At 56.7% G+C, this 12,104-nt stretch overlaps 1 protein-coding gene across 4 annotated transcripts in view; it reads left to right on the top strand.

Annotated features, from left to right (window-relative positions):
* The window catches only part of MEF2D (myocyte enhancer factor 2D), a 32,105-nt gene extending 20,370 nt beyond the window's left edge, over positions 1–11,735 (top strand). Inside the window, exons 5-10 of one of the 4 annotated variants that reach the window (XM_010723862.3) lie at positions 861–917; positions 3,216–3,406; positions 3,643–3,663; positions 6,246–6,372; positions 8,431–8,671; positions 9,603–11,735. In XM_010723862.3, the coding sequence (XP_010722164.1) occupies positions 861–917; positions 3,216–3,406; positions 3,643–3,663; positions 6,246–6,372; positions 8,431–8,671; positions 9,603–9,930 (965 nt within the window). In that variant the 3' untranslated portion in view covers positions 9,931–11,735. Of the gene's footprint in view, positions 1–860; positions 918–3,215; positions 3,407–3,642; positions 3,664–6,242; positions 6,373–8,430; positions 8,672–9,602 lie in introns of all 4 variants that reach the window. The other 3 variants (XM_010723861.3, XM_010723864.3, XM_010723863.3) reach the window with 3 other exon arrangements.
* Positions 11,736–12,104: the final 369 nt, after the last annotated feature.

Genomic DNA, 12,104 nt, shown 5'->3' with positions numbered 1-12,104 from the left:
AAATATATATATATATTTTTTAACAATGCAGTCAAGAGGAGTGCTGAGAGCTGCGTTATTGTTTCCAAAGCAAAGGCAGTGCCTGCTCAGTGCTCACTGGTGCCGTCTGCTCAAGGACTTCAGTGCAACCAAGACCCTGCTTTGCATCCCCATCCCCTGAAGGGAGCACAGTGCTTGCCATGCTCTAGGCACTCTGTACCCTTTTGCCAAGCTGTAAAGTGTTTCTGGGACCACGACAGCCGTGATCACGCTTTCACATGGGGAAGAAATGCCTTTCTTGCGCAGCAGCACTCCGGCATTTCTGCTTTCAGGGGCCTGCTGCCAGCCTGAGCCCTGCTTTGACAACAGTGGCTGGAGGCAGTTTCCTGTCTCGGGGTGATGGAGCTGGATCTGTTATTGGGCAGCCTGAGGCCCCTGCTGGCTCTTCCCAGTGCTGTGCAAGCATTCACCTTCGTGCAGCAGAGCCACGGAAGGCAGCGTTGCAGCAGCGCTGGCAGCGTTAGGGGTGGTTTCCATTCGCTGCAAACCTTACAGGGCAGATAGTGTTTCACACTGTGCTGTTGGGGCTCATTTCCCTGCAGCGCAGCCCCTGTGTACCTCCAGAAGGCTTGGAACAAAATAGCCACAGTGTTTTCCAAGCCGTGTGCTTTGGACCAGGCCCCTGTGCCGCCTGGCTGCTGCCCAAAGGAAACGGATCTGCCTGGATATTGTTTCCAAACCTGATCACCAGGAATGCTGCTCATTTTGCCCAGGACTTTCTCGCCGGGAATGCAGCACTGCTGATTTTCCTTTGCCTTCCTCCCGCCCCCAGGAGCGATGCTCAGCGTGGCCCTGACCCCATGTTTCTGGTTGTTTTGTAGGGGCGATGCTTGGGGGTGACCTGAACAACACCAACGGAGCTTGCCCAAGTCCTGTGGGTAAGTGAGGAGTGGTGTGGGGCTGGCACTAGCAGGCTGGGCTCTTTTCTCTCTTCTGTGCCTCCATTTCCCATAAATAACGCAGGAATGTGCGTTTTCCTTTCAACCCAACACATTTGGTGAATGGAGAAGTGCTAAGGAGGGTTTGGCAGCGAGAGGCTTTGGCGGAGATGCTCCAGGCCGGCCTCTCTGCAATGTTCCATCAGAGATACAGGGAGGTGATGTGCTTCGTGGGGCTGAGATTCGTCCTTGCTCTTTGGGAGAGCTACAAACCGAGGAGCTTTGGCTTTTGGCAGGCAAAAGAGGACCTGATTTGGGCAGCCCTGGCTTTAGCACCCCGAGCTGAAACCCACTCCTCCGCTGACCTCAGCTGAGTCACTTAACACCTGATTCCTCCATGCACTTGGGCCCTGTAAAGGAACTTTACAGCAAGGAAAAAAGCTCATTAGGGCCCCTTTCCACTGCGAGAGCCCCAGCACTAACTCAACTCAGACCGTGTGGCTTAGCTCCCCGGCTATAAAATGAGCTAATAATGCCTCCTGCCCCCGGCTTGGGTCAGCCAACACGCAGCCTCTGGCACCTGCTGTCCCAGGCGAGCAGAGCCCTGCACCCCGATTGTCCCTTTTGATGCTGCTTTTGCCAGAGGCTCACTCTGGAGAAGCCTGGCATTTGGCATTAGCCCCAGCGAAACCCAAACTGGTTCGGAAGCAGTTCTTCAGCTCCTCCAGCCCGTGTGGGGATGGGGTGGCTCCTGCTAGAAGGGAAGGAGGCTGTGGTGCTGCAGCTCCCCACCCTGCTGCCCCCCAAAGCCACCCGCCGCCCCCACGTCAGCTGTTGCGAGCAGCCGTGGCAGCGCGGAGCTTGGCAGAGCTGCTGAATGTCAGCATTGACGTCACCGCAGCACCGCAGCATTCCCTGCGTTCCTGCCGCCGCTCCAGGAAACGGGCGTGAGGAGTGGGGACGGCCAGCCCTGCCTGCCCTCCATCCGTGGGGCTCCCTGCCCCGGCACTGAGCCCAGGGGGTTTCTGAGTACCTGGGGCATCTCGTCCTCCTGTCCTCCTCTTCCTCGCACGCTCTGCAGGATTGAGGTTACCTGCAGCTTCTGAGTCATCAGCCACGGGTGGCTGTGGCCTGGATTCTGCAGCGATGCAGGCAGCGTGCCGTGCAGCACCTTGCATCTGGAGGAAACACCCCTGTGCTCACTGTGTCCATCGGCCTCCCTGCATTTGGGCATCTTTACGCTTTTAAGATGTTGCATTTGTGCGTTTTTCCCTGTGCAGAGCAGCATGCAGTTGTTCCGGCTAGGCACAGCCTGGCAGGAACGGGGCAGGTGTTTTATTTCATTGGACACATCCATGCCAACCCCAGAGCACCGGTGTCCTGCCCACCCACCCCAACTGCTGCCCACAGTCGTGTGGCAGCATACCCATACCTCGAATCTGTGGTTGCTGCACGCCTGCGCGTTGGTGTTAATGCCATCTCAGCAACGACAGCATCAAGTTTTAACTTCCCTTTAGGCTCTGTTCCCATCTCGGGGTTGGGGACGAGGCTGTGTCCTCACCAGGTTCATCCCATCCCCAGTGTGCCTGGCCTGGGGCGGCAGTGGGCACCTGCCATGGCTGCAGCATTGCCGCTGCCAGCTGAAATGCAGATGTAGAGCAATGGTAGATGTGATTAATAATGCAATCAGCGACCTATTTTTCCTGGTCTAACGTGCAGTGAATATGAGGGCTGAATCCTGGTGATTGCTAAACGCCTTTCTATCTTTGGGGCCTATTCATAAAAATAAAAAAAAAAAAGCCCTCATCAGAACAGTAATCTGATCCAATTTATTCCTTTCCTGATGTTCATCAAATCTTTTCCTTTTTTTTCTTCCTTTCCTTTCTTCTTCTTTTTTTTTTTGCCTTCTCCTCTTTGCACATAAAATCCTTAAGTGGGGCAGCGGGAGGAGGAGGAGGAGGAGGAGGAGGAGGAACTCTCAGATCTTCAAAAGGGCAGCGGGATCAGTGCGCCAGGTCTTCCGCTCTGCCCACAGCCCTTTCTGCAGCTCCGCTTCCAAAAAGCAGCTTCAAAAAGCGAACGTGAGAGTAATTATCTGCCTCGACAGGGCCCTGCTGCCCTGCTACGAGGTCGCGCTGAAGGCAGCACTGCAGCGTTGCGGTGATGCCCGTGGGCTCCTGCAGGCGAGGAGCCGCTCACTGCCCGGGGCTGGGATCTGCATCCCTGCTCTGCACACCCAGGCCGGCTTGGCAGGGTTCACCATCACCACGCGTTCACCTTGTGGCCTTTCTCCCGTAGGCAACGGCTACGTGAGTGCTCGTGCCTCCCCTGGTCTCCTTCCCGTCTCCAACGGCAGCACTTTGGGCAAGATCATCCCAGCCAAGTCCCCTCCACCGCCACCCCACAGCACGCAGCTCGCCACCAACAGCCGCAAGCCGGACCTGCGCGTCATCACCTCGCAGAGCGGCAAAGGGCTGATGCACCACCTGGTGAGCAGCGCCGCGTGGCACTGCAGGGAGCTTTTGGCACCAGCGTGGGGTTTGGTACAGGCACGGCTTCCCCGCTGTGCCGGTGGGAGCTGGGAGGATTTCCCTTTGCGTTTCCCTTTGCACCGAACCCTCCGCGTGCCCCTAATTGTGCACGAGTGTCACCGGGGTGCGGCGGCGGGTGAGGGCAGAGGGTTTAATGGTGCCTCTTGGTTTTCTCCCCGTTCCTGTGCGGGCAGACGGAGGATCACTTGGCTCTGGTGAGTGATGCTGAGAGTGCATTGTGGCGGGTTTGTGACGTGGGCCGCTTTTCCCCGTTTGTCCCTGCATCCCATCCTTGGCCAGGCAGCCCCTCTGCTGGGAGCTGGCAGCGTCGATGTCACTGTGCCCTTCCTAAAGGAGCTGAAAAACCCCCTTGTTTTTAGCCAAATCAGAAGGAAGGGCTGAGCTGCAGGCTGTCACACGAGCTGTCAGGTGTTTCGTCCTCCCTAGGGACTCAGCCCACGTGCCTTTGTGCCACACAGCCAACCTGGGCACTGCTGTCCCCGTGGGGGGCGTGGGGAAACCTGGTCCGCAGCAGGGATGGGGAGTAGCACAGGCTCTTTCCTATTTTCCTATCAGCCTGTGTGAATCCATTGCCTGGCTCACGCATGCACCAGCCCCTTGTTTGTGCACGGGGGCAATTTTCTTGTTGTTATTTTTTACTGTCTTTTTTTTTTTTTCTTTTTTTTTCTTCCTTTCTGCCAGCAAAGTGAACACCACCTTGTTTGTGGCAATGATTCACCCTTTTCTGTTGCTATTCTGGTTCAGGGCAGATGGGCGACAGGTCAGCGCAGTGAGGAAAGGACGAGAGCCACTGTAGGATGCAGCAAACACAGCCAGGGAAAAGCTTTCCAAAAGCACAGGAGTGAGGCAGGACCTCTCGCAGCCTGCAAGGAGATACTTGGCCAGGGCCAGGGCTGGCTGAGGCTTTTACAGACTTGAATTCTGCTCCTCTCCGTGCCCTACAAACCTCCCTTCCCTACCCGAATCTCTGGCAGCACCCGTGCCTCAGTTTCCCCACCTGCAGCCTCCAAACAGCCAGCACCTCCACTTCACCCTTCCCTCTGCCGCAGGGCATTGCCTGAAGGAGCAGCTCGCTTTAGGCAAAAATCAGCCAGGTTAGCATGAATAGTTTTAATTGGAGCTGCCAGGCTGACTCTGCTGGTAGCAAAACGTGGTCCTTGCCCAACCCCAGCTGGCAGCGAGGTGACAGAATCCAGGAGGGGGACGGGGAGCTTGGCACAGCTCTGCAGTTGGGGGCCATCTGCAGTCACCCACCTCCCTGCATCCTCTCCCTGCATGTTGCTCCCAGCTCTTACCCTAGCTCTCCTTTCCCTGGGCTGTCACCCGCCTGCTCTCCCCAGGAGGCTCCCAGCCACCCCCATGTAAGCCGTGCTGCTGCTTTTAGTGGGATCAGGCAGGTGACACCCCTCCGTGTTTCTGCATGCCATGGGCTGTTTCCCATTGGAAGCATAGGGCAGAATCTGTTCCAGCAGTGCACGACTGTGTCACCTGGGAGCACGCCTGCATGGTTTTGTAACAAGCCCGAGTGGCAGCTTGCGACTCAGGGTGTTTTGCAACCTATGTGTGGCATCTTGCACATGTCAGCACCTTTTGCCTGCGTGGTTCAGGATCAAAACGAGGTGCTGCCTTGCAGCATGGCAAGGCCACACGCACCTGAGACTGCAGGGGATGAGCCCCTGGTGATGGCGTTTCCCTTCAGCATCCCTGCCCTGTGGGCACCCCCTAGGGTGACTGCCAGCAGGATGCAAGCCAGGAAAACCTCTGACAGCCTTAGCTCTTCAGCAATTAGCACCCAGCTAATCGCCTTCCCCGGGTGCTCGGCAGCATGTGGGTGCTGCATACCCTCCCAGGGCAGGGTTGAGGTGCTGAGTGCACCCCAGGAGGATCCTGTGTTGGTGCAGACACCCCTGCCTGGCCCTAAAACTCCATGGCAGCCCTGGGTGCTCCTGTGCTGGTGCAGGCTGTGCCCCAGGGGATGCAGCAGCCTCGTGCCAGGCGTGCTGGGAGCTGGGCAGCGCCCCAGGCTTCACGGGGTGACGTGTGCCGGGGTGCTGCAGATTAGAGGCAAGCCTCTTGAGTCTGATTTAAATCAGATCAGCAGAGGCAGCCCAGATTATCTGCCTTGTAAACAGGGCTGAAGCTGACCCGTAGATCTGCCCACGTAACCGCCTGAAGAGCCAAGGGGAGAGGCTGGCCTGCACCCAGATGAGTGCAGGATTTTTCCACCGGGGACCCTGCTAATGCCTGAGTCACCCCGTCCTCGTGAGGGCACCAACCCCAGGGGCTGCTGAGAACCGGTTTCTAGGATGCCACAGCACCTTTACAATCCTCAGAGTTGTGCCTCACGTCTGCATCTTGTGTTGGAGGCCAGGGGCTCACCAGTGCTGCAGGAGGAGCAGCCCTGTGCAGCACCAGGCACTGATTTTGTACCGTGATTTTCTCCCAGTGCAGTGAAGGCAATCACATGCATCCTCTGGGAAATAGTAGCTGGTTTTGTTTTAGCATGGGCAGGGGGCTGTAAGGATTTGTGCCTTACAAACAGGCACCTCGCTGCTGCAGCGCGGAGATGCCCTCCTTGCAGACAACCCCCAGCCCTGAGCAGAAAAGTGATCTGATCCAGGGGATCCAAGGGCTTGGATCCAGGGATCCAAGGGATCCCCGAGCTTCGCAGAGCTCATGGGTGTCTGTAACCTGCTGGTGTCTGTAACCTGCTGGGATTTGGGGCTTGGGGTGCAGCGTGCCGCCTTGTAACATCCTCCATTTGCTTCCCCAGCAGAACACACAGCGGTTAGGTGTCTCCCAAGCGACTCACTCTCTAACCACGCCGGTTGTTTCTGTGGCCACCCCGAGCCTGCTGACACAGGGGCTGCCGTTCTCTGCCATGCCGACTGCGTACAACACAGGTGAGGGCACCACGGTGGAAGATGTGCCACCTCCTGCACATCACATGCCCTGCACTCCCTGAACGGCTGCGGAGCTTCTCGTGCAGCTCTCTGCTGCCAGATGTGGTGGAGGCCAAGAGTTTCACCAGATGAAAACAAAGGGGAAACTCATTGTATTAAGAATGGGAACTCGTTGCTGTGTCCAGAAAGGCTGTGAGGGGCACGGTTCTCGTGCTGCAGCCCATCACATGGTGTTGGCAGCGTGAAGATGCTTTTAAGTGGATGTTAATTGCAGCTACGCCCATCTCGAGGCTCTCTCCAAAGCTGCAAGTGATGTTGCAATAGGGGCTTAATGAAAATGAGCGTCAGGGACCCAAAAGTTTGGAAAGAATGCAGACCGTCCTGCTTGTAGGGCTGGTGAGGGGTGTGCTAGCCCAAGGCAACTCCAGCAAAGGGGCTGTTCACCTGCAGCCTGCCCAGCCCCCCGGGGGCACTGGGGAGTGATGGGGGGATGTTTTCCCGCATCACTCACTTTGCTGTTTGCTCAGAGAAAAATTGGAAAAAATGCAGAAAGCTGCTCGTCTGGAAGAACCCAGGATAGGCGTGCTGGGAACTCCCTCACATAATTAGTAGGTGTAGCCCAGGAGATGCCTGTTTGACTCCTCTCCCCCGTGTGGAAGTCGGTGCGGGCCACCGATGAGTCTGGGTGTTGCTAAAGTCCCCAAAATAGGTTTTAATTGGGCCTTGTACTGCTACAAGTCTTGGTGGGGGGTTGGGGTGGGGGGGTCGGGGGGGGAGAGCTGGTTGTTATCTTTTGGTATTTATTTTCCTCCTGCAGCTTAGCCGCAGGCAGAGAAACCATTCCCACCCGGGCGCCTGTGGCTGGGATGTCTGAATGCCACAGGGCTGGCAGGGCTCACATCGCTACGGGGTGCAGATGTCTGCACCAAACCCAAGCCCTGGGTGCTGCTCCTTGTTCCTCCCACTTCTAACCTAGGGATGTCTCCCCGTGGGGCTGCTGAGGTTACTGGAGCTGTGTGCCCTTCCTTGTGCTGCTCAGGGTTGTCAGACCTGGGGGTGTTTGCAGAAGTGGAAGGACCAGTGCTAGTGGGAATTGATAGGTGAGATCGGGTGAAAATTGATGGGTGAAATTAATGGGTGAGAATGGGGCTGCTGCTGTGCAGGGAGTGCCTGCCATCAGCCTGCCAGCGTTGCTTGCTGCCTTGCAGCTTCCTTTGTGTGCTGCTGCTGCTGCAGGGGTGGGGAAGCTGAAACCACAGGCACCCAAAATGACAGAGGCAGTGGGGAGGAGTTGGGGTGAGGGCAGATCAGCATCGAGCATCTGCATCCCTATCAGATGCAGACGTGGCTCTGAGGAAAAGGCTGATCAAAGCTTTGGCCGTCTCTTGGAAGAGCAGCTTCCTTCCCCGTGCTGCGTAGCTGAGGAGTTGCCACCTTGGCAACTTGCAGAGTGTTGGGCTGGGTCCTCCTGCTGGGCTGTGCAGCTCCTTGCAGTGGGTCCTGCTTCGAGGCAGGCTCCTTGCAGCTTGGCCTCCTCCATCCCCTGGGCTCCTCTGGGCAGGGAGCGCCATCTGCTGATGCTCAGAAGCCAGTTGTGGTTGTGCAGAAATGGGGCTGGGATGCACGGAGTGACCCTCCTGCCCCCCTGCTCCTTATGGCCCTGTGGGCAGGTGGGAGGCACACAGGGAGGATTTGGCACTGCACCCTCTCTGCCAGCTGCTGGGACTGGCTGTAGGGTGCATGTGCAGATTGTAAGGCACTGAATCTGTCCCCTTCACCCCTGTGTGTGCATTTGCATGCATATGTCCGTGGTTGTGTGCTACTGGAGAGAACCAAGGGCACTGCAGTGTTTGTGTTTTGGACAGTAAAAGCCTCGAAGCTGGAAGAGTCACCTCCCATGACCAGCATCTCTATGAAACTGCTGAGTCCCTGAGCTATTCCCCGGAAAGGCACAGCTCTGTTGTACCTCTCGAGTGGGTCTCTGTCTTCCTGCAGTGCTCAGGGCTGGGTCAGAGAAGCCTTGACAATGAAATGACTGAAGGGCTCCTTCACTTCCAGATTATCAGCTGACAAGTGCTGAGTTATCTTCACTGCCAGCATTCAGCTCACCTGGTGGGTTGTCCCTTGGCAACATCTCTGCCTGGCAGCAGCAACAGCAGCAGCAGCAGCAGCAGCAACAGCAGCAGCAGCAACAGCAGCAGCAGCAACAGCAACAACAGCAACAGCAGCAGCAGCAACAACAGCAGCAACAACAACAGCAGCAGCAGCACCTGGTTCCTGTATCACTAGGAAATTTAATGTAAGTGAAATGAGCCCCAGGGTACAAATGGTTGATGTTACAAACGGTAATAAAATGATGCAGAGGGAACTGGGCTCTGCTGTCCCAGAGGTGACTGGGAGTCCCCAGGCAAGGTCAGGGCTGGGTGCTGCTTTCTGAGAGCCATGGCTTGGAGCTGGCTGCCCACGTGCAGCAGGAGCATTGCTCCCATCTGACACAGGAGAGGAAGAGGGCGTGGAGTAGGCATGGCAGATAAGGGAACTGCTAATAGTGGTCCTGCCAGCGTAGGGAAGGTTATTTGTAACATGGAAAATGAATTGCTTTACTCCAAGAAAAAACATCCATGCAGACTCCTGCTGGAGCGGATGTTCCGAAATGGAGCTGGAAATAAAGCATCCCCACTCCCAGAGATTTCTCACAGTACTGCAGTCAAAATAAAGATTTAGGCAACTCGCCCTTGGTTGCACAGAGGCTGCAGAACAGAAAGAAGCAGGGATTGAAGAAACAGAGGAGTTCAGTGGGAGCCCCAGAGCCTCCGCAGGAGAAAACTGCTTGCAGCTGCCTCTAGCACAGGTTGTGCATTGCCCAGCAGGAGCTCCAGGGCGTGCTCCATCCTGTGCTTAGGAGCTCAGGAGCTCTGCAGGGCCCAGACAGCCCCACGCTCCGATGGTTTTGTACAGCCATTGGTTTTGTACAGCCATTGGTGAGTCTGAGCACTGCTGAATCTCTTTGCCTGTGGGGTGCTGTGCTGGGATGCAGCTCCGGGTTCCAGCCCGGTGGGGATGAGGTTGGCAGGATCAGATCCTGGCCTGGCAGGGATGTTCACAGTAAAGCGTGGGTGATGAATTCTGTGGATGGGCACAGGGCTGCTGGAACGATGAGTAATGAGGGGCTTCCCATTGTCTCCTCCTCACCTTCCTCCCCTCCCTCCCCCGCTCCCGTGGATGCTCAGACAAGGAAGCCACTTGTCCCACACCACCACTTTGACTGTCAACACCAACCCCAACATCAGCATCAAGTCGGAGCCCGTCTCACCCAACCGGGAACGAAACACTGCCACCCCACTCAGCACCTTCCCCCACCAGCCCCGCCACGAGCCCACCGGCCGCTCGCCCGTCGACAGCCTCAGCAGCAACACCAGCTCCTACGAGGGCAGTGAGCGAGATGATCCCACTCGCACCGACTTCAGCTCCTCCCTGGGGCTGCTGCGCCCCGGTGGTGAGGCCGAGGGGGAGAGCCCTTCAGTGAAACGCATGCGGTTGGATACCTGGGTCACATAACAGGTCCCCATCATCCCCAGGAGCGCCGCTGGCTCGCAGCGGGGGAGGGAAGGGGGGGGGGGGAGGGATTCTGGGGACGAAACGGGTTTTAGGGGTTGGGGTGGGGAGATTATCATAAACTGCCTGAGAAATAGCTTTAGGATTTTGTAGGCGTTCATTCTAGCACAAACGGGCGACGCACGCAGTTCGTACAGCTGGGAGCTGGGAGTTCCAGGGTGGGTGGCACGGAAATCGAATTGGAGCTGGGGGCTGTGGGGCTGCGCTGGTGCAGCGATGCGGGCGCTGAGCATCACTGAGAGCTGCCCCACAGCCCGGGCAGGAGGGGATGGTTCAGTCCCAGGGAACGAGGCTGCGGTGCTGCAGCATTGCTTGGAGGTGTGGGGGGAAAATGAGACAGGTTTAAGGCTTGATCTTTGCTGTTTGGGTGAGAGGTGGTTGTGGACATCATCATCCTTCCCTGCAGAGAAGGGGGCATCGCTGCTTCTGGCCACGGTCATCCAAAACCTGCAGCCACTTCTGCTGAGGTCCCACTGAGCCCTGCAGGGTGCTTGGCTGTGGCAGGGCTGGTTTGGGAGAAACGGTTGTTTTAACCAAAAAAAAACCAACAAAAAAACCCCAACAAAAACGTGCAAGTGTTTTAAAATGCATTCCCTGTTCTGTACGGGTCAAAGCTTTAAGTTAGAAGCTGGGAGTAAATCGTTGCTGTTGAAGGATTGCCACTGAAATAACATCCTTAGGCAGGATCCCTGCAGCAGCCTCGGCCACCTGGTTCAGTGGAAGGAAAAAGGGCACGAGGGAAGCAGGGGAAGTTCTGGAGCTGCTCTGTGGTGCCATCTCTGCCCCTGTCCCTTCTCAGGACTGTGAGGACGGTCCTCTGGCCACACCATTCCTCTCCACTGAAGCTTGTGGTTGCAGAATGGCGCAGAACCTGCCCCAAAACCTAAACTCGTCCTGCTTCAGGGCCTCAGGGTGGTCCCTGGGGGATGGGGGCTGCGCATCTGCCTCCTCCCGGAGATCCCAGCAGAGTTTTAGGGAGGTTCCAGCCCAACCTGTTGCAGGGGGCGGATTGTCATGAAACGAACGTGGGCAACTTGAGGCGAGCAGTCAGAGGAAGGCCTCCGAAAATTCAGCTGGGAGCGAACGGTGACGGCTGTGGAGAGGCAGCACGGAGCCAACGCAGCCCCGCATCCCTGCGCAGAGCTGAAAGAGCTGTGCGCTGGCAGCGACCTCCTGCTGAAATCCTTTGAAAAGTCCCGTTTGCCACCATTTATCCAAAGGCTGATTTCGTTCTGAAGGCAAAAAATGCTGGTGTTCCGTTCCTATTGCGGCGCGCCGGGGGGACCCACGTGGGCAGATTCTGTGCCGCCTACCCCAGTCCTTCTGTCTCTGCCTCAAACCCTGCACGGTGTGCGCCGGGCTTCTTGTCCACACCGAGGTGACGTGGATCTGTCCCCACGTCCCAGCTCCGTCCCTCTGTCCCAGCTCTGTCCCCGCGTCCATCCAGGAAGCAGCCACACCTGCGTGCATCGGACCCACACGGCAGCTCTTTGCACGGCCTCGCTTTGGAAAATTAGGTGGGATTGACGATGTCTCGTCGCTCTCATTTCCTTTTCTTTTTCCTGACCGTCCTGCAAGAAAAATGAACGCCGCAACCAAACGTTTTCCAGCCCCGCAAAGGAGCGGCAGGGCAGCAGCGCGGCGCTTGGAGGGCGATGGAACATTTCTGCTCATTGACTTCACGCCCTGACTTCACATCTCAGAGAGCCAGAAAAAAAAAGGAAAAAAAAAAATAACAGAAAAAAAAACAAACGTAAAGCATCACTGCTTTCAGCCACGCGGAGTTGGGCTGCTTGGTGTGCACCAATCCATGCCACGCTGCACCAAGCCGTGCCGAACCGCAGCGCAGTGCCAGGACTCTCAGCATTGACGCATCGGGTTGGCACACTGGGATTCTCTCCATCCCATCATCAGCTCGGGGTGTCATCGTTATGCCCAGGTCATTCATTCCCCACAAAGAGTCCAGGAAACTCCTCCTAATTTTCAAAAGACAACGAGAAACGACAATCTTAAGAAACCAACACCCTCCTTCGTGCTTCTATAAAATCCGTTCGGATCTTTGCGGTTTTATTTCTCGTGCTCATCTGTACTGTTGACAGTTACAATTGTGTATAATT

Source organism: Meleagris gallopavo, chromosome 27 (genome assembly GCF_000146605.3).
Source record: "Meleagris gallopavo isolate NT-WF06-2002-E0010 breed Aviagen turkey brand Nicholas breeding stock chromosome 27, Turkey_5.1, whole genome shotgun sequence".
NCBI lineage: Eukaryota > Metazoa > Chordata > Aves > Galliformes > Phasianidae > Meleagris > Meleagris gallopavo.
Note: the sequence above shows the minus strand (reverse complement) of the source record. Positions and strands in the feature narration are given on the sequence as shown.